We start from the raw sequence: 25,151 nt of genomic DNA, 5'->3' as shown, positions 1-25,151 counted from the left end.
TCAGATGTCGTGTATAGGGGACCTACTGCAGAACTGGGTGCAGGATCTGCTTATGGATTGCTCGGTAGTATGTGTTAATATTATCGCTACCACTAAACAACATTACCCTCGCATCACTTTGATTGATCCTACGTTTGCCATATCCACCAGTCCATCAATTCGGAAAGGCAAGGACTGAAGAGGTGACAAAGAAGATGGCTGAGGGCAGAGTGAGAGACGCTGTCTATATGGACTTTCACAAAATGTTCGACAAGATTCTGATTGGTAGGCTGGTTAGCAAGGTTAGATCACATGGGATCCAGTGGGAGCTAGCCAATTGGATACAAAATTGGATTGAAGGTAGGAGACAGAGGGTTGTGGTGGAGGGTTGTTATTTTGGACAGGAGGCCTGTGACCAGTGGTGTCCCACAAAGGTTATTGCTGGCTCCACTGCTTTTTGTCATGTATGTAAATGATTTAGCTATGAAGACAGGAGGCACGGTTAGTAGTTTGCATATGCCACTGAACTAGGTGGTGTAGTGGACAGTGAAGTGGATTAGTCATGGTGGCTCAGTGGTTAGCACTGCTACCTCACACTGCCAGGGACCCAGGTTTGATTCCAGCCTCAGGCAACCATCACCCTCATCTACAAGCGGAAGGGGGAGAGGGAGGAACTCAAAAATTGGAGACCGATCACACTGTTGAATGCAGATTACAAAATCCTGTCAAAGGTAATTGCCAACCGGGTCAGGTCTGCTCTGGGGTCGGTGATTCACCCTGACCAAACCTGTGCTGTGCCAGGCAGGAAGATCGCTGAGAGTCTCGCACTCCTCAGGGATACGATCGCCTACGTGCAGGACAGAGGGTTGGATGCCTGCCTGATCAGCCTGGACCAGGAGAAAGCCTTTGACAGGATATCACACATGTATATGAGAGATGTTCTCTCCAAAATGGGCTTTGGGGAGGGAATCTGCAATTGGATCAGACTGCTCTACACCAACATCGTCAGTGCAGTCTCAATCAATGGGTGGGAATCAGATAGCTTCCCAGTCAGATCTGGAGTCAGGCAGGGCTGCCCTCTCTCTCCTGCCTTGTTTGTGTGCTGCATAGAGCCATTTGCCGAGTCCATCAGGAAGGATGCGAGCCTGAGAGGGGTGACTATTCCGGGCAGCGGGGGCCTGCAGGTTAAGGCCTCCCTGTACATGGATGACGTCGCCGTTTTCTGCTCGGATCCGCTGTCCGTGCGCAGACTCATGTGCATTTGTGACCAGTTCGAACGGGCCTCGGGGGCCAAGGTAAACCGAGGCAAGAGCGAGGCCATGCTCTTCGGGAACTGGGGTGACCAATCCTCGATCCCCTTCACCGTCAGGACCGACCACCTGAAGGTGCTGGGTATTTGGTTCGGGGAGGCTGGGGCGTGCGCCAAGTCTTGGGAGGAGTGTATCAGTAAAGTGAGGCAGAAACTGGGCAGATGGAGGCTACGGTCGCTCTCCATCACGGGAAAAAAACCTGGTCATCAGGTGTGAGGCACTGTCATTGCTGTTGTACGTGGCACAGGTCTGGCCCATTCCCAGAACCTGCGCCGCTGCAGTCGCCCGGGCCATCTTCCAGTTCATATGGAGTTCAAAGATGGACCGGGTCCGAAGGGACTCACTATACAAAGATCTGGGCAACGGGGGAAAAAATACACCCAATGCCACCCTCACCCTGATGGCCACCTTTGTGTGTGGCTGCATCAAGCTGTGTGTGGATCCCCGGTACGCAAACACCAAGTGTCACTACGTACTGAGGTTCTACCTGTCCCCGGTGTTGCGAAGGATGGGCCTGGCCTCGCTGCCGCGGAACGCTCCGAGTAGTTGGACCGTTCCGTACCACCTGTCCTTCGTGGAGAAATTTCTGAAGAAAAACACCTTTGACCACAAGTCCATCAGGAAGTGGTCAGCACGTAGCGTCCTCGAGACCCTTCGGGAAAAGGAGAGGGCGGATCCTGTTGAGTGGTTCCCTGAGCAGACTGTCAAAGCAATTTGGCAGAATGCCTCATCGCCAGAACTTTCCAACAAGCACCAAGACATGGCTTGGCTGGTGGTGAGAAGGGCTCTACCTGTGAGATCGTTTATGCACGCCCGGACTCTCAGCCGCACCGCACGCTGCCCTCGAAGCGGCTGCGGGGGGGACGAGACTGTCACACACCTCCTTCTGGAATGTGCCTATGCAGAGGAAGTCTGGAGAGGAATGCAGTGGTATTTGTCGAGGTTCGTCCCGAGCAGCGCCGTGACGCGGGACTCCGTGCTCTACGGCCTGTTCCCCGGGACGCACACCGAGACGAACATCAACTGCGCCTGGAGGATCATCAACTCGGTGAAGGACGCTCTCTGGGCGGTCCGAAACCTGTTGATCTTCCAGCTGAAGGAGTTGACCCCGACTGAGTGTTGCAGACTGGCACATTCCAAGGTCCAGGACTACGTGTTGAGGGACGCGCTGAAGCTTGGGGCAGCTGCCGCCAAGGCGCGGTGGGGAAAGACCACCGTTTAACATCTGCCTGTCTAATGAAAAGCAGGGGGCCCATGCAGTCATTTGGGCTCTGCTGACCCCTCAGCTCAATATATGAGTGAGAAATGCACTGATCTGTATGTAATAATGATAATTCGGAGCTGTGTATGTAAATGTGGAAATATGAATGGCATTACCTAATGTACAGTGTATCAAATTATTCTATGCATATTTTATGAATAAAGTATATTTTTGAAATAAAAAAAAGTCTGTGTGGAATTTGCACATTCTCCCCGTGTCTGTGTGGGCTTCCTCTGGGTGCTCCGGTTTCTTCCCACAGTCCAAAGACGTGCAGGTTAGGTGAACTGGCCATGCTGAATTGTCCATTGTGTTCAGGGATGTGTAGGTTATGTACATTAATCAGGGGAAATATAAAGTAATAGGGTAGAGAAATGGGTCTGGGTCAGTGTGGACTTGTTGGGCCAAATGGCCTGTTCCCACACTGTAGGGATTTCTGGGTGTAGGTTTGCTCGGGATTCTATGATTATCTGAGAGTACAACGTGACCTTGATTAGATGGATTGCAGATGGAATTTAATTTAGATAAATTGAGGTGTTACATCGCATTTCCAATGCCCCTCCCCCAAGTCCCTCCTCCCTACCTTTTATCTTAGCCTGCTGAACACACTTTCCTCATTCCTGAAGAAGGGCTCATGCCCGAAACGTCGACTCTCCTGCTCCTTGGATGCTGCCTGACCTGTTGCGCTTTTCCAGCAACACATTTTCAGCTCTGACCTCCAGCATCTGCAGTCCTCACTTTCTCCCAAACCAGGGAAGGACTTATCCAGTTAATGATAGGGTCCTGAGGTGTGTTGCTGAACAATGAAACCAAGGGGTGCAAGTGCATAGTTCCTTGCAAGTGAAGTTGCGGGTACACAGGGTGGTGAAGAAGGCATTTGGTACATTGATCAGAACATTGAGTAAAGGAGTTGGGACGTCATGTTGCTGCTGCCCAGAATGTTAGTTAGGTCACTTTTAGAATATTGCATACAATTCTTCTCACCCTTCTCTCGGAAGGATGTTATTAAACTTGAGAGGGTGCAGAAAAAAACTTAGGAGGATGTTGCTGGGACTGGAAGGTTCGAGTTATAGGGACAGACTGAATTGACTGGGGCTTTTTTCCCTTGGAGTGTTGGATACTGAGGAGTGACCTTATAGACGTTTATAAAATCTTGACGAGCATGGGTAGGATGACTAGCCAGGCCCTTTTCCTAGGGTGGGACAGTTCAAAACTAGGGGGCAAAGGTTTAAGGTGAGAGGGGAAAGATTAAAAAAAGGACATGAGTGATAACATTTCATGCAGAGGCTTGTGCGTGTAAGAAAGAAGTTATCAGAGGAGGTGGGTACAATTACACGTAAAAGATATCTAGATGGATATATTAATAGGGTGAATTTAGAGAGATATGGACCAAATGCTGGCAAATGAGACTAGGTCAGATTAAGATACCTGGTCAGCATGGACGAGTTGGACCAAAGTGTCTGTTTCCATGCCAGATAACTCAATGATTCTATAACCCTCCAAGCACTTTGGATTCACTAGCTTTGGCTACTTGTCTAACTACCCTCCCCTGCCTCCATCCCACCTCCTGTTCCTTGCCCCATCCTTAGTGCCTGCGGCTTCAGGCATCTAGAGTTCACTCTTAAGCTCTGGAATCCCCTTCCTGAATACCTTCATCTCTCCAACACTCACACTTCCTTTAAAATACCCCTTTGAATCCTAGTTATTTGGTTACTTTCGTAGTCATCTGCTCAGTCATCTGTTTAGGCACCCTAATAATTCCTCCCTCCATCAGTGTCAAATTTTGGCTCATTTTGCTTGTGATGTCCTTTGGGAATGTTCTTATTTTAAAAGCTCAATGTATACACAAACTGTTCGTGTTTATTGGAGATTTGACAACTGGAAAGACTAACAATGCAGAGAAACTAGCCTTCCAGGACAAGTTGTCAAATTTTAACAAAAAATTAAATTGAAATAAAAGCAAATAAAGGGACCAAAGTTTTTTCTAGTGCTCCAGATGTGTCTCACCATCACCTTGTTACACCAGTTGCAGTAAGATGTCCCTACTCTTATACTCCAAAGCCAGCATTTCATTAACCTTCCTGATCATCTGCTACAACTGTGCTCCCTTTCAGTGTTTGGTACACAAATAGCCCTAAGTCCCTTTGTTCTGCAGCTTGCTTTAATTTATTGTCCATTTAAATAATATTTTTGTTCTCCACTCCGAATTTATATTTTCCCACATTAAACTCCATTTGCCACCTTTTTGCCCACTTACTTAACTCTATCAATATTTCTCTGTAAACTGTTTGTATTCTTCTTGTAACCTGTCTTCCCAACTATATTTTGTGTCACCTGCAAATTTGACTGCAGTACATTTACTTTCTTCCTCCAATCATTAATATATAGTAAACTGTTGCAGTCCCAGCACTGCTTCCTCTGGAACATCATTGGTTACAGGTTGTCAGTAACAACATTGCTGATCCTATTATGGGAATTACAGGAAGCAAGGAGGATTCTCTCTTTTATAAAGTCATAGAGCTATACAGCATGGAAACAGACCCTTCAATCTAACATGTCCATGCTAACCACATATCCTAAATTAATCTAGTTCCATTTGCCAGCATTTGGCCCAAATCCCGCTAATCCATACCTATTCATGGACCCATCCACATGCCTTTTAAATGCTGTAATTGTATTAACCTCCATCATTTCCTCTGGCAGCTTATTCGATACATGCATCACTCTCTGTGTGAAAAAATGCCCCTTAGGTCCCTTTTAAATTTTTCCCCTCTCACCTTAAACCTATGTTTACTAGTTCTGGACTCCCCCATCCCAGGGAAAAGCCCTGGCTATTCGGCCTACCATGATTTTATAAATCTCAGCCTCAGATGCTCCAGGGAAAATAGCCCCAGCTTATTCAACCTCTTCCCTATAGCTCAAACCTTTCAAACCTGCCAACAATCCTTGTAAATCTTTTCCAAACCCTTTCAAGTTTCACAATATCCTTCCTATAGCAGGGAGACCAGAATTGCACACAGCATTCCAAAGGTGGCCCAACCAATGTCCAGTATAGCCGCAACATGACCTCCCAATTCCTATTCTCAATGCACTGACCAATAAAGACAAGCATTCAAAACACCTCCTCACTGTCCTGCCTACCTGGGACTCCATTTTCAAGGAACTATGAATCTGCACTCCAAGCTTTGTGGCTTCTCTACTGTCCTAATAGTGCAACATTGAACAACTTTCATTCTCAGGGAAAAAGCAAAACTCTGCAGATAAGGAAAAGCCAAAAATAAGAACAGAAGCACTCAGCTGATCAAACAGTCTCTTCAGAGAGATGAGCTGAAAATGTGTTGCTGGAAAAGCATAGCAGGTCAGGCAGCATCAAAGGAGCAGGAGAATCGACGTTTCGGGCATAAGCCCTTCTTGGCCTCTTCAGAGAGATGGCCTTGCATCAGGACTGAAAAAAAATTAAGAGATATGATAGGTTTTAACCAAGCAGAGAGGTAGCTAAGGGGAGGTGAGTGAGGTAAAGACAATATTTATAACAAGATGGAAAACTTCTAAGGGTGGAGGTTAAACCTAGTTTAAGTGCTTTGAGGAGTAACCGCATTCAGATTGCAGCTGTGAACCTGAATTTCTGGTCGCCTGGCATTCTAATTCACCGCCGCACTCCTTCACTGACTTTGACTTCTCCACTGACAACAAACATAACCTTAAGTGACAACATCGTCCCCCTTTTAATTCATCACTTTACAGACTCTCAGAATCCAAACTGAGTTCTATAATTTCAGATTTTAACAATTCCTCCCATAGCTGGTGATGAAGCTTCTGGTATGGCCATCCACACCTCCTCCTGAGTGTTGTGTCTGTTTCTTTACCAGCCCTTTTGGCATCTCCGTTTGCCATGCACCATCATCCCTTTGCCTTCATTTAATCTTGGCCGTCACATATCTTATCCCCACTGGCCTCTGTCCTTGTCCTCAAACCTGACACCTCTCACTTTTTCCCAGTTCCCAATGAAATAATGAAAATGCTCCCTCCACAGATTCTGCCTGACTTAGTGATATTTCGCAGCATTTTTATTCCTTTTCAAGTGCACTGGCTGAGCCGAATGTGTTGCAGAAGGTTTTTTTCTGACAGAGCACAAATCACCCACAGCCTTTCTAGTGAACATGTGTCTGTCGGATTAAAGCAAGAAAATGTTCTGACACTCAGCCATGAACACGTGTTGTGTTCCTTAATACAAACTGCACTTTGAGTATTCAGTTAGCAGAGTCTGTAAGGAAAGAGCGAATGACCTTTTACTTATTGATTGTATGACATGGAGTGACATTAAATCTAAATACTGCTGCGTTTGAGTGTCCCCGTGAATTCTGGACTACAGCAGCAAAGGGATTCCTCACAGAGACATTTATCATTACATTGTTTTATTTGAAGTGGTCACTCTAAAAGAGCAACGTTGCGGGCACTTAGGGTGCAATAAGGTCTCCCAGACCCAAGCCCCACACACATTAATGCCCAAGCTGAGTACATAAAGCTGCCCTCTGAGAGGGTCTCACGTGGACCTGGTGATCTTTGGAGACATTACCTGGCCTCAGTAACAAGATTGGTGATTCTCAAATGAAGATGGGATTCACCAGTCTAATGCATTCATCAGGATTTAAAATGCTGACGTCAGGGATGGGAGCTGGCTGGAAATGTTCACAATCTATTAAATCCATTGCCTGCTGTCAACCTCAGAGCAGTGCAAGCTGCAGATTGGCCATGTCAAATGGGATGCCTAGTGCCTGGGTCTGACCTGCTAATTTCACCCCTTCTCTCCCAACCATCAGTGATGCACATCTAAAACAGAAGTCAAATGGCCAACATGGGGGGTGTTAACAAGGAAGCAGTTGAACAATACCTGGAGAACAATCCACAATTCGTCAAGGAATACTTTGACAGGAAGCTCAGGCCAGAAACAATTGGTGCAATCTTCAATGGGGCAAAGGTGGAACTGGGGGTCGGGGCTTCCTTCAAAGACCTGTCCAAGCTGGAGGAGTCCGACATTATCTTTGAGCTGGTCGAGGAGCTGCAGGATGACTCCAATGTCGAGAAGCAGATACACAAGATACTGCAAAGGATTGTCTCCCTGGTCAGTGCGGACAGAGGCAGCTTGTTCACATTCAGATCGAGGAATGGCATTGCAGAGCTGGCCACACGACTGTTCAATGTGACCAGAGACTCCAGCTTTGAGAAGAATCTTGTGCCTCCCCAAGGCGAGATTGTTTTCCCATTGGATATCGGGGTAGTGGGATGGACAGCAAAAACCAAGAAGATACAAAATATTCCTGACGTTACGAAGGTCTGTTGCTGTCAAACTATTGATGTGTGTTCTATAATATTTAATAGCTTCACTTTAATTCAAACCAGTAATCTGTACAAGATAACTCCCTGGAAAGAGTTAATTAAGACTCATTGTTTACAGTATGTGAATGTTATAAGGTGCTTAATGGTGTAAAATACAGCTATAAAAGTAAATTTCTAATTAAGCTCCTGTGGCATTGAAGGACATTTTGCTGTTTTACTTCTCCAGCTGTTATCTTTATTTTGGGATTGTGTGGCTCCTGGTCTCTTATTTTAATTAACTGCATCCCCTTCTCTTTATTGTCTCTGTGAGCTTTTGGCATTTTCTATTTCTTTTCTTTTGCTGTCTTTTCTCGCATTGTCTGCAGTTATGTGGCTTCTCTGTGTCTTTTGTTTGGTGCTGGGAGATGATAATTAGGGAATGGATTCAACAGAGCCTTGGGGTAATGTCTGGTGAGTCTTGGTGATGTGCCCAAGGTGATCTGATCCCCAGTTTTCATTGTTCTAGCACCTTCCCATTGTGTGGTTGTAGCCAAGACCCCAGACCTTCAAATTGTCACTAATTCTCCAACAAATTTTCACTAATTCCCTAATAAAAATTGGCAGACAGGCAGTATTGCCGAGCATTGGGAAATCTGAAGTTAGTGTATATGTGTGTACACATCTTAAGATTTAAAATTGGCTTACAGCCAAGATGGATATATCTCGAGTAGAGCACATAGAAGAAAAATTTAATTATATTAATGACGAAAATATAGACATCATACAAAAAGTATGATTCTCCTAGAAAATAAACCAGTATTATGTTCCTGTCACAGTTTATTTTCTGTTTTGAGAATCATTGAATCTCTATAGTGCAGAAAGAGGCCACTTGGCCCATTGAGTCTGCACTAACCCACCTGCAGAGCATCCCAACCCATCCCCATAACCCTGCATTTGCCATAGCTAATCCACCTAACTTGCACATGCCTGAACACTATCGGGCAATTTAGTATGGCCAACCCACCTAACCTATGGATTGTAGGAGGAAACTGGAGCACGCGTGCAAACTCCGCACAGACAGTCACTCAAGGCTGGAATCGAACCTGGGTCCCTGGTGCTTTGAGGACATGACTGCTAGTCTGGGTCTGCGACGGGTGGTTAGGGAACCAACAAGAGGGGAAACTATACTTGACCTTATCCTTAGCAATGTCATGCATCTGTCCACGACAGTAGTGGTAAGAATGGCCACCACACAGTCCTTGTGAAGACAAACTCCCACCTTCACGTTGAGAGTAAGCTCCATCGTGTTGTGTGGCACTGTCACTGTGCTAAATGGGACAGACTTCGAACAGATCTTGCAACTGAAGACTGGGCATCCATGAGGCACTGTGGCCCTTCAACAGCAGCAGAGCTGTACTCCAGCACAATCTGTAACCTCATGGCCCAGCAGTTCCTCCCAGTCAACCATTACCATCAAGCCAGGGGGCCAATTCTGGTTCAATGAAGAGTACAGGAGGGCATGCCAGGAGTAGCACCAGGCACACCTGAAGATGAGGTGTCACTCTGGTGAAGCCACCAAACAGGACTAGTTGCCAAACTGCATAAACAGCGTGATAAAGCTAAATGATCCCACAACCAACGGATCAGATCTAAGCTCTGCAGTCCTGCCACATCCAGTTGTAAATGATGGTGGATGATTAAACAATTCACTGGAGGAGGAGGCTCCACAAATATCCCCCTCCTCAGTGATGGAGGAGCCCAGTACATCAGGGCAAACTGTAAGGCTGAAGTTTTCACAGCAATCTTCAGCCAGAAGAACTGAGTGGGTGATCCATCTCAGCCTCCCCCAGTGGTTCCAAGCATCCCAGATCCCAGTCTCCAGCCAATTCGATTCACTCCATGTGATGTCAGGAAATGGTTGGAGACACTGGATACTGGAAGGCCCTGATAACATTCCTGCAATAGTACTGAAAACGTATGCTCCAGAACCTGCCTCTCCTGTAGCCAAGCTGTTCCAGTGCAGTTACAACACTGGCATCTACCTGACAATGTGGAAAATTGTCAAGGTATGTGCTGCACTTAAAAAGCAAGACAAATTTAACCAGGCCAACTATTGCTCCATCAGTCTATTCTCGATCAGCAGGAAAGTGATGGAAGGTGTCATTAATAATGCTGTCAAGCAGCACCTGCTCAGCAATAACCTGCTCAGTGATGCTCAGTTTGGGTCCTGCCAGGACCACTCAGCTCCTGACCTCATTACAGCCTTGGTTCAAACATGGACAAAAGAGCAGAATTCCTGAGGGGAGGTAAGAGTGACAGCCCTTGACATCGAGGCTGCATTTGACCGTGTGTGGCAACCTGGAGCCCTAGCAAAACTGGAATCAATGAGTATCGGGGGCAACCTCTCTGCTGGTTGGAGTCACACCTGGGACATGGGAAGATGGTCATGGATGTTGGATATTAGTCACCGCAGCTGAAAATGTGTTGCTGGAAAAGCGCAGCAGGTCAGGAACCATCCAAGGAACAGGAGATTCGAGGTTTTGGGCATAAGCCCTTCTCCTATTAGTCACCGCAGCTCCAGGACATTTCTGCGGGAGTTCCTCAGGGTAGTGTCTTGGCCCAATCATCTTCAGCTGCTTCATCAATGACCTCCCCTCCATCATAAGGTCAGAAGTGGAGATGTTCGCCAATGATCGCACAATGTTCAGCACCATTTACAACTCATCCGATACTGAAGCAGTCCATGTTCAAATGCAACAAGATCTGGACAATATCCTCCTGTCACACAACAACCAGGTCATGACCATCACCAGTGAGAAACAATCTAACCATCGCCCTGTTTACTCTACTAAAGGGCATTAGTGAACCAGATGGGGTTTTCCAACAGTCGACAATGGTTTCCTGGTCATAATTAGGCTAAGTTTTCTTTTGGTCCCAGATTTTTATTGAATTGAAAATTCACTACGTGTCACAGTGGAAATTCAAACCCACATCCCCAGAATATTAGCCTGGGGCTGTGGATTACTAGTCCAGGGACATTATCACAATGCTATCAAGTCCCTAAAAGACAACTATGCACCACTACCGAAAGCTGGTGTGCTTCCAATTAAACTTGTTGGACTATAACCTGGTGCTGTGTGACTTTTAACTTTGTACACCCCAGTCCAACACCGGCATCTTCAAATCATGACTACTATCCGGTAGAACTGCAAGGTTTTCTCACAATGGAAGAGGCTATGTTCATTATGTTGTGTCTGGAGAAAGGCATGTGCTCTAATTTTAGTCACAAATAACCTCTGAGCCATTTGAAGTCTGCCATTAATACATAAGAGTTTAGAATAGGTTATATAGATTGGCTCTGGCTGTACAAACTGCTTCCAGACACTAATGCTCATAGCATATTGAAAGACGTTGTAACATAACGTGTGTGAGGTCTATTTTCTTTGGTTTACTCTGTAACTGGAAATGCAACAATATCTTGCATTGATATAGAACTGCTCGTGTGTTAGAATGACAAGACGCTTCAGAGGAGCATTATCAAACACAGTTTGACACTGAGCCTTATAAAGAGATAATAGGTCAGATAAGCAAAAGCTTGATCAAAGAAGTAGGTTTAAAGGAGGAGGGACAGCTAGACAGGCTTAGGAAAGGAATTCCGATTCTTGCTGCCACAATAGCTGAAGGCACAGATGTCAAAGTTCTCTGAAAATTGGCAATGGGAGGCCAGAAGTGAAGCAACGCAGAGATCTCGGAGGGTTGTGGAGGTGAGGGGGAGAAATGAGGCCACTGAGGGAATTCAATACAACAATGAGAATTCAGAATTGAACCGTTGCTGAATTGGGAAGTCAATATAAGGATGATAGGTGGATAGGACATGGCCCAAGCTGGGATTGGGCAGCTGGAGTTTATAGAGAATGAAAAGTGGGACACCATTCATATAAACAGTATGTATTAATTCTACAGTTGGATTTTATGTGATGGTACTGAGCATTTGAGTAAAGCTACACTGGTCTGCTTAATCCTAAACTCGAGTACTTCCTTCATTAAATGAGTAATTCCAATTTCAGCCCTGACTATTCTTGTAAAAAAAGCCCAGCAACCAGCAACCTTTTGTATTGTCGTTTAGCTGATGTTTTGCTCATGTTAAAACCAAAATATTGTGAAGAATCTTTTTCAATTCTATACTGTAATTATATCATTTTCTGGATTAGTGGTGCTGGAAGAGCACAGCAGTTCAGGCAGCATCCAAGGAGCAGCGAAATCGACGTTTCAGGCAAAAGCCCTTCATCAGGAATAAAATATATTATGTTTGATTATTTATCTAGATATGTACATATACACTGAATATGAGTCTGTACTAAACATAAAATTTTATATATATGCTATTCATACATGTAGATAATGAATGCAGTTATACGACCTTATTTGCACACTTGCTACCTGTGTAAATATGAGTGCACACATGCTAACCATAAAAATATAATATCCATATTCAGAGATACCCATGCATATATCAACACACACACTCTACTTTTATAAAATATAGGCCTTCCAATGGACTGTGCTTTTTAAGCCCAGCTCCACAAAGGATTGGAGCTTTACTCTATGATTGCACTGAAATACTGTACTGTGGTGAAAAGAATAATTCCAGTAGATAAATGTCTTCCAAAAGAACTGAGAAAGGCCAGTGGATGGAGGGGTGCCAGTGGATTGAAGGACACCGTTATTCAAGAAAGGATAAACCAGGAAGCTACAAGCCTGTCAGTCTAACCTCAATGGTGGCGGAACTATGCGACGCAAGTTTGAGGGACAGAATGAATCTGTGCTTGGAAAGGCAAGGATTAATCAAGAATAGTCAGCATGGTTTTGTTAAAGGGAGCTCATGTCTAACCAACTTGATTTGAATTTTTCAAAGTAACCAGGTGTGTAGATGAAGGCAAAGCATTTGGTGTAATCTACTTGGACTTCAGCAAGGCATTTGATAAAATTCGGCATGAGAGGCTGAGAGCGAAGGTAAGCGTCCTCGGGATCTGAGAAAAGTTTGGCAAATCAGCTCCGGAATTGGCTGGGTGTCAGGAAGCAGAGGGCGATGGTTGAAGACTGTGACTGGAGGCCTGTGTCCAGTGGCATTCTGCAGGGATCGATGTCGGGGCCCTGGTTTTATGTAGTGTATGTATAAACTATGTAGATGTAAGAGGGTTCATCAGTAAGTTCGTGGATGATACAAAAATTCGCGGGATAGTAAATAGTGATGAGGATTGCCTTGGAATATAGGAGGATAGAGACAGTCTGGTCACATAGTTTGATAAGTGATAAATAGAACTTAAGCTGGACAATTCTGAAATGATACACCTAAGGAGGGCAAACAAGGCAAGGAAATACGTAATGAATGATAAGAGCTTGGGAGGTACTGAGGATTAGAGAGACTTCGGGTTGCTTGTTCATCAGTCCCTTAAGGCAGCAGGACAAGTAGATAAGTGGCTTAGAAGGCATATGGGATATTTACCTTTTGTTATCTGAGACATATCGTTTAAGACCAGGAGGTGATGCTCGACCTGTATAAAACATTGGTGAGGCCATGCTAGAATACTGTGCCAGTTGTGGAATCCACATTATAGGGGGGAATGTAATCGTACTGGAGAGGATGTGGAAGAAATTTACCAGGATGTTGCCTGGCTGAAGGCATTTTTGTTATGAAGAGAGATTGGCTAACTTGTTTTCCCCTGATCACAGGAGGCTGAGAGGAGATGTAATTGAGATGTGTAAAATTATGAGGGGTATAGGCAAGGTGGACGGGAAGGAAAGTTTTCCCTTGGCAAAGGGATGAATGATCAGGGATTGTGATTTAAGATAGAAGGCAGAAAGATTAGCAGGGATATGAGAAAAAAAACTTTTCACCAAGAGGGGCGGGATCTGGAACTCACTGCCTGTAAGAGTGCTACAGACAGGAACTTTCATAACATTTAAGAAGTATTTAGATGTGCGTTTGTGATGCCAGGGTATGCAAGTCCATGAGCCAAGTGCTGGAAAATGGGATGAGAATAGTTAGATGGTTGGTTTTGACTTGTGCAGACTCAATGGGCTGAAGAACCTTTTTCTGTGCTGTAGGACATTATGACACTGACTCTATGATACTACAGCCATTAACTCGCAAACACTTATGTTAAATTAAGATAATAATGCATAATCCTTCAAAACACATGAGATTGATTGAGAGAAAGATCAAGCAGGGTGAAAAAGCCATGCATTGCACAGGACATGTCTTGCAGATGCAGTTTGTGTTTCTCACGTGATCAATATACAAAGTAGCATCTCTGACAGGAACACTCTGTACTTGAAGCATTTAGTTTCTAATCCTGAAGTTTAATAATGTAATCAAGTTGCCTGTATCCCAATTATTGACCTTCCTGGTCATCTGCCAAAATGATTTTAGAACTGTGCTTTCCAAAGGATATCAAAACTGTTCTGTTTTAACTGTGTTGTATGACATCAATACTGTTTGTTTCACAAGTTATACACAATGGCCTGATTTTGTTTTCAATTGACTTCAATGGAGAGCAAAATTGAGCTGAGTATATAGTTTATGGTCTATTGAATATTGTATGTTATAAACGATTGATAAAATTTAAAATCACAGTAGAAAACTCTCAACTATCTGCAAACCACGCTTTCCTTCATTGGTAAGAGCATTGAGTACAGGAGTTGGGAGGTCATGTTGTGGCTGTGTACAGTGTGTTGGTTAGGCCACTTTTGGAATACTGTGTGCAATTCTGGTCTTCCTATAGGAAGGATGTTATGAAACTTGAAAGGGTTCAGAAAAGATTTACAAGGATGTTGCCAGAGTTGGAGGATTTGAGCTATAGGGAGAGACTGAACAGGCTGGGGCTGTTTTCCCTGGGGCATTGCAGGCTGAGGGGTGACCTCAAAGAGGTTTATAAAATCATGTTGGGCATGGATAGGATAAATAGGCAAGGTCTTTTCCCTGAGGTTGGGGAGTCCAGAACTGGAGGGCATAGGTTTAGGGTGAGAGGGGAAAGATATAAAAGAGACCCAAGTAGCAACATTTTCACACAGAGGGTGGTGCATTTATGGAATGACCTGCCAGAGGAAGTGGTGGAATCTGGTACAACTGCAATATTTAAAAGGCATCTGGATGGGTATATATGAATAGGAAGGGTTTAGAGGGATATGGGCCAAGTTCAGGCAAATGGGACTAGATTGGGTTGGGATATCTGGTCAGCATGGACGTGTTGGACAGAAGGGTCTGTTTCTGTGCTGGACGTCTCTATGACTCTATAAATGTCTCCTGCGTGGCTTTTTTACTTTAGCACTTATTAAAAGTTCCTTTGTAATGTTATTTGTTGAAAACCATCTTGCCAATAACTGGTCAGTAAATCCAAAATTGGCGACTGTAGCCTTGAATTTCCTTGCATTTTCTGCCACAGCTGGAGGAATGTCAGGTACTTATTCACGTGTGTAATCAGAGTCGGAGAAAATCTGAAATTTAATTTATACTTGAGATGATTTGGATGCTTTCCGATTGTCAGGAACTGTTTTACTGAAGATTTTCAATACCTCACCCATGATAGACAAACTACCAGCTTAACTGTCAATGCCTAACCCCTTCCTGACAGCAAAGTAGAACTCTTCCAGATTTTCACAGACTGACTTTTCCCATTTTGAGCTTGCGAGCTGATGGGTTCAGACTTTTAGTGGAAATTTAATTGGATGCAGTTTGACTATTAAAGTATTGAATAAAAGTGGAGAATTTGTCAGATATAGCATTTCTTCCTAAAATTAGAAAAGTAAAAGCAATGTTCAAACTTCATGAATGGAGGAATAAATCTGTTTTTTTCCAGCATATGGAATTATAATTGCATCAGGCACATGAACATTTACTTAGATGTTTAATTACGAGGGCAGTAGTATTGCAAAAATTGCCTCGAATAAATTTGGAGACTAACTGAAATGTGACTGTGGTTTTCCCCTAGGATGTCCACTTTTCTGAATTTGTTGATAAACAGACTGGCTACACAACTTCTAACATGTTAGCTGCCCCTTTGATGCAGGGGAAGGAGATATTAGCCGTCATCATGGTGATCAACAAAATTGGTGAACTACAATTCACCAAAGAAGACCAGGAGGTAAATGAAAAGAACCATTTGAGATTTTGTGCAAGTTGAAAGAAAAATAAATCAATTAACTAGTTTTTTTTAATTTCTAGGTTTTTACAAAATACCTTAGTTTTGCATCTTTAGCACTGAAATACTCACATTTGAGTTACCTGTACAACGTGGAAAGCCGACGATCCCAGGTAATATGAGTTCAGTTATAATATATTCTATTTAAACTTGAATCTTTCACTAATACCCATTTACAACATTTTAATGTTTTTCACTGACGTGGGGTGGGGATTCAGGCTACAGCTGTAACACTTGAAACATCACTCTTTTGTTGATAGCTAGAACACTTTAATCATCCTCAGCTATCAACCATTTTCCAATTATATTACTCAAGAATCGCATGAAAGTTCATTATCTAACTTGCAGTATGAGACCTGTATAAAATCATGAAACATATTGTCAAGTATGATCAGTTTCTTTGTTAAGTCACCTTGTTGTCCATTTGTTCCAAGTGATGAGTAGTCAAACTTATGCTCCTTAAAGGCACTGCTGGTGACCCCTCTAGAAAAAGACCCCAAATCCTTTATTTCTTGGGGTCCGGATGAGCAAGATTGAACCAAATACATGAATCATGAAATCTTCCTTCATTTGTATGAAAGTTTGGTTAGACTGCACTTGGAGTACTGGGTGCAGCTGTGGCCCCCTTAACTGAGGAAGTACAAAGAAGCTTCACCAGACTTGTTCTTGGGATGGTGAGACTGCTTGATGAAGAGTCGTGGACTGACAGGGCCTGTATTCCCTAGAGTGATCTCATGTAAACTGTTTTCCCTGGTTGGGGAGACTACAATAGACAATAGACAATAGATGCAGGAGTAGGCCATTCAGCCCTTTGAGCCTGCACCACCATTCAATATGATCATGGCTGATCATTCCTAATTAGTATCCTCTTCCTGCCTTATCTCCATAACCCTTGATTCCACATTAGGGGACATAATTTAAAAATAAGTGGTGGATCCCACTTTGGACCAAGTTGAGGAGATTTAACTGTTACTTCAAGGGTGGTGAATCTTTGGAATTGTGTATTCCATAGGATTTAGTCTTTGAGTATGTTTAAAGTGAAGGTTGATTGGTTTCTGACCACCAATGGCACACAGGGTGTGTTTGATCAGCCATGATCATATTAAATGGCACTGCAGGCTAGCTAGGCTGAATGGCCTATACCTGTTCCTATATGTTCATCATGAAGTTGATCCACCCAAGGATATTCATTGAGATGTAAGTATTGAATGAATCCCTTCCTCTACACAACACTCTGCTTTTCTGCCAGTAATTCAAATCATTTGAGATCTTTACCTAGCCTGAAAGGAGTTCTGTTCTTGAATGTGTGAATCTGAGTTACAAAGGAAAACTATTTACACACAAAGCTTATAAAGATAAGATAGGTTCGCTGTGGTCCTACAGGACCATAGGGTTGCTTTCTCATCAGAGAGATGACTGATGGTGGTTTAACCTGAGGGTCACCAATGCCTTAGGTAAGGGGGCAAGGTTGAGAAGGTCGGCCCTTCATGGGAACCTCAGTTGGTGCAGGAATTTCATTTGGGTTGGAGTCACTCATAAACCGGCTCAAAATATGTGGCACTGGAAAAGCACAGCAGGTCAGGCTGCATCCGAGGACCAGGAGAATCGATGTTTCCTGATGAAGGGCTTATGCCTGAAACATTGATTCTGCTGTGCTTTTCCAGCGCTGCAGTTTTCGACTCTGATCTCCAGCATCTGCAGTCCTCAGTTTCTCCTAATCATAAACCATTCGTAATTGCACACTATAAACATAACCATGTTAGGGTTTTATCAGTGAATGAAGAAAAGAAAGCCCAGGTTCCCTGCAGTTTCTCAAGATAATCCCAAAGGACTGTTCAGGCTAAAGTTGTTATCCAATGCAGCATCCAGCTAGCCCTATGAATTGACAACTAGCATGGATTCTCCTTGTGTCTTCCACTAAATGGATTCAAGATGTCTTTTCCTGCATGCAAAATCATAATACGGTGGTAATTGCATCCTACACCATACCCCAATGGCTAGCTCATTCATTGTGATAGAGATGCAGACATGACAGAATACAGGATGCTCCACAATAAACAAGTATTGTGGAGTATTAAATTTTTGAATCCTATGAATGTGAACAGGCTATACCCAGAGATGGAGAAATATTCCAAGTGAATGAGTTGCTCTTCTGGGCTCATCCAGTTAGATACCTCCAATCCCTAACCTATAAATGATCCAAAAGCTGACAAAGCAGGTACCTGAGATGGAAAGACATTGCAAAATATTATATATCAAAGAGAGCATAGCAATGAGACTAGCATCATCACCTTTCAATAGGTGATAAGCTTATTCTAATTGGACCAGTTGAAAAGGACATGACTGAGATCGTAATCTTTTGTGGGGTAAGATTCTCAGAGTATATGGATTAACGGCAGAAAAATGGAAATGAGATGCAAATCAGTTATCACCTAATGGAATGGCAGAGCACAAGTTCACTCCTATTCCTGTGTACAGGAACACTCCTGTTCCTGTTCTTGCTTCCCCAGTATCCATTAAAGTATGCTTTACACTGAACAGGCAAGCTCAAAGTCCTCACTAAAAAGGCTTGTCTGTGCCACTGTAACACTTCTAAGACCTTAATCAATAGTCACCGTGTGAGCGCTTCCTAAGAGCACATTGGTTGTACAAACATCACATGGACTGTAGTGATTCAATAGAGTGACTCACTAACACCTTCTCAAAGGTAAATGCGGACGAGCAACAAATGCTGGCTTTGCCCATATCCTATGAAAGCATAAAGAAACGAAAGATGTAATTGTCAGATTTGGAATGACAAAAATACCTTGTACCCACGGTCCTGTAAATATCTGTTTGTATCCCATCAACAGATCCTGCTGTGGTCGGCCAACAAGGTATTTGAAGAACTTACAGACATTGAACGTCAATTTCACAAAGCTCTATACACAGTTCGAGTTTATTTAAATGTTGAAAGATACTCAGTTGCTCTTCTGGACATGACTAAGCGAAAGGTAACCGTTACAATGATGCATCTTTTCACTTCTAGTTTATTATTTGAAAATGTCAGCCACAATTAAATGGATGAAAACATATTGTTTAACGAAACAAATACGATCCTATGAAATGCAATCCTAGGAGTTCTTTGACGAATGGCCAATCAAGATGGGTGAGGTCCCTCCTTACAAAGGCCCGAAGACCCCAGACGGCAGAGTAAGTTTATACACACACCAGTTCATGTTCACTCCCCAAAACACGTCATGTGTTAATGTACCACTAACAAACAACTCTCTCTCAAACCATGTAGGAAATCCACTTTTATAAGATCATTGATTACTTGTTGGTGGGGAAAGAGGAAATCAAAGTCATCCCGTAAGTACAACCAGGATTTTGCAAAACAGTAAAGCTTATTTTAATAGGTAGGACAAAATCATACCAAGAAATCATCATTTTAATTCATTTTGTACTTGTAGGTCACCTCCTGCAGATCATTGGTCCCTTGTGAGTGGGCTGCCAACCTATGTTGCTGAAAATGGCTTTGTAAGTTAATTTTTAACAACAATGATTCACTTTGTTGGTATTGTTTACTTTCCTTTTCTACCATCACTCCATGGGTTAATGTTCACGACAGCAGCCATTGGCATTCACGATCAATATTCAGCTCATTGTGTAGCAGTGGCTTGTATTACTCTGTAAAGAGAACATTTACCATTGTAGTATCATCCAAAAACTGCAAGACAGCAAAATGTTCATATAATGGTCGCATTAAAATAGCAATGACATATCATTGTGGCTGCTTAACAGTGCTTTAAATTTTAGTCTATTTTACAACCAGAATCATATGCATTAATTAATATTTCATAATTAGCATACCAAATAAAGAAATAAATTGACTTCTTAGAATCCCTACAGTAGGGAAACAGTTCACTCACAGGAAACATTCTGTTTTACCATGTTGGACTCAGAGCAGAAGTGGGTACTGCAGATGCTAGAGATTAGAGTCTAGATTAGAGTGGTGCTGGAAAAGCACAGCAGGTCAGGCAACATCCAAGGAGCAGGAAAATCGATGTTTCAGGCAAAAGCCCTTCATCAGGAGGACTTCCTGATGAAGGGTGTTTGCCCGAAACGTCGATTTTCCTGCTCCTCGGATTCTGCCTGACCTGCTGTGCTTTTCCAGCACCACTCTAATCTTGACAAATTTTTTCAGCCCACTCATATTAATTTATACTGTGGAAGGCACCATCCAAAGCCAACATTCTGGCTTTTTTTTCTATGATGTAGACTCTTCCTTCATCAACCTGTCCATCCTCTCTTCCCTTGGCTTGGCATACTGCTGTTGTAAATTTGACCCATTTTCCTTTTGGAGCTCCTTGCAGTTCCAGCCTCCTGTGTTGATTTAAAATGGGCTTTCTCTGTGCTGCCCCCTCCCTAAATGCTGCACCGTCCAAGCTCCTTCCTGACCCATCATTCCAATACTATTCACGTATCTTGGCTATCTTCAATCTCCCCCCTCCTTTACCTCCAGTGTTCTACACAAGGGTGGGCCAGTCTCCCCTGACTCAGTGGTCATACTTGCTCTGCTCAAATCCTTAAACTCCTTCCCTGGTGGTCACCCAAATCATTGGTCCATTCTCGCAGTTGTGCTAATTGTTCTCTCTGTCTGCCTCTCTCTTAATTGCTATCAGTTGTGTTTTTGGTACCACAAATTCCTTCCTCTCTCTCATTCCTTCTGTCTTCTAGTGTTACTCTTTTTCACCTTTCAAAACTTCCAACATCCTTCTCTTGACAACATGCTCCTTCCTGGCTTGAATCATAGAGCCTTGCAGTGTGGAAGGGTGTTATTATGGAGCACACCAAACCCTCTCAAAACATATCAATGAGATAGCCTCAAACCTAACGTTTTATTATTTGAAGGGTAAATGTTAGCGTTGCATTCCAGATGTAATTCGAGGCTTGAAGCAAAACACACTTTATTCATACACTATAGTTAAAATACAACAAAATAAAGAAGAATTGGAATAACTTAACTCAATTGGAAAATTTGACAGAACAATAGACTATTTAACGACAAAACTGTGACTGTTCCAATATAGAAGCATCCTATAAATACATCCTTGGCAAAGGCAAACTCAGTAAATAGGTTTTCTCATATATAATTCTTCAGTCTAGAAGAACATCAAGCGGAAACTCTGAGGGACAGAGAGAGAGAGAGCTCAAGGATTTTGCTGTAACAGGAAAGAAATGTATTGCAGCTTCCAAATCTCAACAGCTACTCAAAGTTAAACTAAAATCCACTTTGGCCAGTCTCAAAAGAATTGGGAAGTTCATTGTGAATAGATTCTATTTCCGGTGTCATCAAACATGTGGCAAACATCTGTTTGCAATTTGTATTATTTTCTTTGTAAGATATTTGAGTATTTTCTTCCATTTATTCTCTGATTGTTTTTTTGAGCTGAATTATTTCCTTTGATCTGGTTTCTGACTTCCCCTTGCTAGCTGCAAGATTTCAGGAAATTTTTCCTTATTTCTGTGTGGGGAAATATTCACATTGTGATTGCGCGGCTGAGAATGAGTTTCTAACTTCTGGGTAATTCCAGAATAAATCCCCATGCACCACTTTAAGGCAGAGGACCCTGGGTTTACAATGTATCACCTTATCACAGAAACAACTATCCATATAGCATTGCCCATAAAACAGCGGTCCTTTGATTTTAAAACAAAGATTGGCTATTCAGTTTGAATGTAGTTAGTATGAGTAGTGATTGGATAGCACCACAATCAAATGTAAAAATATTCAACAAATGTAAAAATATTCGACAAATCCTCTGTGCGTTATCTTTTCCATTGGTAAGAATATGGTTACATGAACATTTGTTGTTTGTAAACCTACTTACATCAACTGGAAAAAAAAGTCCACTTTATTTCCTCCAATGAAGATTAAAAGTATAAAGGAGGGACCATGTAGATTGCAGTGAGTGAGGAGATTTTCTTTCGAGCCATTATTTGAACTGAAAACAGCTCAGGCTGATGTAAACTTTTTTTCTCTAAAGGCTGCAACAGTAGCAAAAGCATTGACCCGAGGTGGTCTGCACACGTATATGGGCTCAGTGCCTAAGAGACTGAGAACAAAGATTTGTAAATCACCAAGTGAAAGAAGTGAAACTAACATGGTCATTCTAACAGATGAGAGACTTAACAAATAAAGGTATTTTTCAATGTATAATTTCAGTTATATCACACAATAATCTTTTGCTACAAATTCTGTGTCTTATAATTGTGTACTCCACAACCACCTGATGAAGGAACAGCGCTCTGAAAACTAGTCCTTCCAATTAAACCTGTTGGAATATAACCTGGTGTTGAGTGATTTTTAACTTTGTACACCCAGTCCAATACCAGCATCTCCAAATTATCAGTGCCTATAGTTCCAGTATCTCTCAAAGACCACCTAGGTACAACTGCTGCAGAACAAAAGTTATAAATGGATGCTGTAGGTTGTGCTCTTTTGATCGACAGGGTTTTCATTCAATTTCTGCTCAGAGCTATACTGAGTATACCACAGTATAACACTCCCGACATATTTACTATCTAAAAACACTTTTATATGACACCTTTGTTTACTTTTCATCAATGCCATCAATGCTTTCTTTAGCCATGTAGCTACTGCTGGATGAATTCAGTCTGTTCTCAGTCTCTTAGTTGGTAACTCGCGATTCCTTGGTCAAATTCCAAATGAAACACTTTACTGTGCTTCCTTTATCCTGTGTTATTTCTTCAGTTAACTTTATATATTTGGTCAGCATGCCTTACCTTTTTAGAAACATGAATTGACAGACAAGCATGGAAAAGCATGAATTAATTTTGTCCTGTGTTAATGAATAATCACTTACTAGCAAGTGAATCAGACCAATCAGCCCTTCATCTCCTGACTTACCCCGTCTCCTTTTTGGTTTGGGGACAGGAGGGAAGGGTTGTCATCATTTCCCTGCTCTATGATACAATTATATTTTTCGCACAGATTCAGAAAAAAGATTGTTAAGTTTATCAAAATGATTGTACTTTTAGAAAATATTACTTTAAGATATTAACCTTGCAACAAAAATGCCTGTTATTTTTTACTCAGCATCATATGAGCCATTGTTTAATTCTCATTAATCTGAACTTTGACAGATCTGTAATATGATGAATGCACCAGCTGATGAATTCTTCACTTTTCAAGTAAGTGTAGGAATATATTTGTTCTGTGTATTTACACAGATGTCATTAAAGTCAATGTCAGTTTGTTTAAAGAAAATAAATTAAATAATTTTTAAAAATTCCATTGATAAGATCTTGTTTGTCTCAAAGTAATGGGTCCAAGTGTTCCACATACAGTGAATTACTTTGAGGTATAATGGAAGTTATGTATGCTCAGGCAAATAGCTATTAGCTGAAAATAGCTATTAGGACAGACTAATCCCAGAGAGAAAAAGTACAATTCACGCTCAGTTTGTTATTTAAAACATTTAATCTTGGGAAACACACAAGCGATCAATAAGTATTTGTAAGAAGATAAGGAGGTGATGTTTGAGGTATAATGTTCTGATGTGGGTTGAAATAGGTGTATCAGCCAGTACAGTGGGACAGTTCTCTGCTGTTGAATTGATAATGCCTTGGAATATTTCAGGTTTACCCTAACCACCAGGCGGACCTGTTTTTAAACCATCCTCACAGAAGGATGGCACTTTGACAGTGTAGTAATTCATTATTGGTATGCTAATTTAGACTACATGTTCAACTCTGGAAGTGGAGCTTCAACCCATAATCTTTGAACCAAGCCCACAGAAATAGTTTACAGTTGTCACAACAAATAGGTGAATGCTTGGTTTCAACTCAAAATTTGCATTCTTCCATTGAAAGGTTGATACTAATTTGCTTTCAGCTCAAAGCCTTGTTTCAGGCTCTTAGCAGGAAAGCACAGAACATTCAAATACCATTTATAAAGTCATACAGCATAGAGATGTACAGCATGGAAAATACCCTTCGGTCCAACACGTCCACACCAACCAGATATCCCAACTCAGTCTAGTCCCACCTGCCAGCACCCTGTCCATATCCCTCCAAACCCTCCCTATTCATATACCCATCCAAATGCCTCTTAAATGTTGCAATTGTACCAGCCTCCACCACTTCCTTTGGCAGCTCATTCCATACACATACCACTCTCTGTGCGAAAAAGTTGCCCCGTCGGTCTCTTTTATATCTTTCCCCTCTCACCCTAAACCTTTTCCCTCTAGTTATGGACTTTGCAACCCCAGGGAAAAGACATTGCCTATTTACCCTATCCATGCCCCTCATAATTTTGTAAACTTCTATAACGTCACCTTCCAGGGAAAACAGCCCCAGCCTGTTCAGCCTCACCCTGTAGCTCAAATCCTCCAACCCTAGCAACATCTTTGTAAATCTTTTCTGAACCCTTTCAAGTTTCACAACATCTTTCCGATAGATAGGAGGTAACCCCCTTCGCTGTCCACTACACCTCCAATTTTGGTGTCATCTGCAAATTCCTTTAATACATTACACACAGATCAAACTCTGTGCAGGCTCAGAATTTATTTAATTGTAGAAAGAAGGACAATGACTGTAAAGATAGCATAAGTCTTCAAAATGGTGAAAGTAATGGATAACATAGATACAGATAAATAAGTACAAAATTAAGCAGTCCCATTTTGAGTAGAAATTCTAAATATGCCTTCCCACATGGGAGCTGGGGGACAGTGTTGGACAGTGTTGGGGGGGGTGGTTGGGGGCATGGGCGGGGGGGTGGTGTTGGACAAGGTTGGGGGTGGAGTGGGAGGATGAGTGGTACAGGCAGTGTTGGATGTGGTTGGGGGCTGCGGGTGAATGGGGGCAGTGGTGGACGGGGTTATGGGGTGGGGATGAATTGTGGGGGCAGTGTTGGACGGGGTTATGGGGTGGGCGTGAATGGGAGGGCAGTGTTGGACGGGGTTGTATGGTAGGGGGGTGAATGGTTGGGGGGCAGGGGGTGGTGTTGGACGGGGTTGTGGGGCGGGGTCGGTGTTGGACGGGGTTGGGGCGGGGCGGTGTTGGACGGGGTTGCGGGGCAAG

General features: G+C 42.7%; 1 protein-coding gene across 1 annotated transcript in view; it reads left to right on the top strand.

Annotated features, from left to right (window-relative positions):
• The first annotated feature begins 7,402 nt into the window (after positions 1-7,402).
• Positions 7,403-25,151, top strand: part of pde6c (phosphodiesterase 6C, cGMP-specific, cone, alpha prime) — a 62,879-nt gene continuing 45,130 nt past the window's right edge. Inside the window, exons 1-8 of the mRNA XM_060841779.1 lie at positions 7,403-7,879; positions 15,855-16,007; positions 16,088-16,177; positions 18,917-19,057; positions 19,182-19,256; positions 19,351-19,415; positions 19,517-19,583; positions 23,214-23,261. Of these exons, the coding sequence (XP_060697762.1) occupies positions 7,403-7,879; positions 15,855-16,007; positions 16,088-16,177; positions 18,917-19,057; positions 19,182-19,256; positions 19,351-19,415; positions 19,517-19,583; positions 23,214-23,261 (1,116 nt within the window). The remainder of the gene's footprint in view (positions 7,880-15,854; positions 16,008-16,087; positions 16,178-18,916; positions 19,058-19,181; positions 19,257-19,350; positions 19,416-19,516; positions 19,584-23,213; positions 23,262-25,151) is intronic.

Source organism: Hemiscyllium ocellatum, chromosome 22 (genome assembly GCF_020745735.1).
Source record: "Hemiscyllium ocellatum isolate sHemOce1 chromosome 22, sHemOce1.pat.X.cur, whole genome shotgun sequence".
Taxonomy (NCBI): domain Eukaryota; kingdom Metazoa; phylum Chordata; class Chondrichthyes; order Orectolobiformes; family Hemiscylliidae; genus Hemiscyllium; species Hemiscyllium ocellatum.
This window is presented reverse-complemented; position numbering and strand designations above follow the sequence as displayed.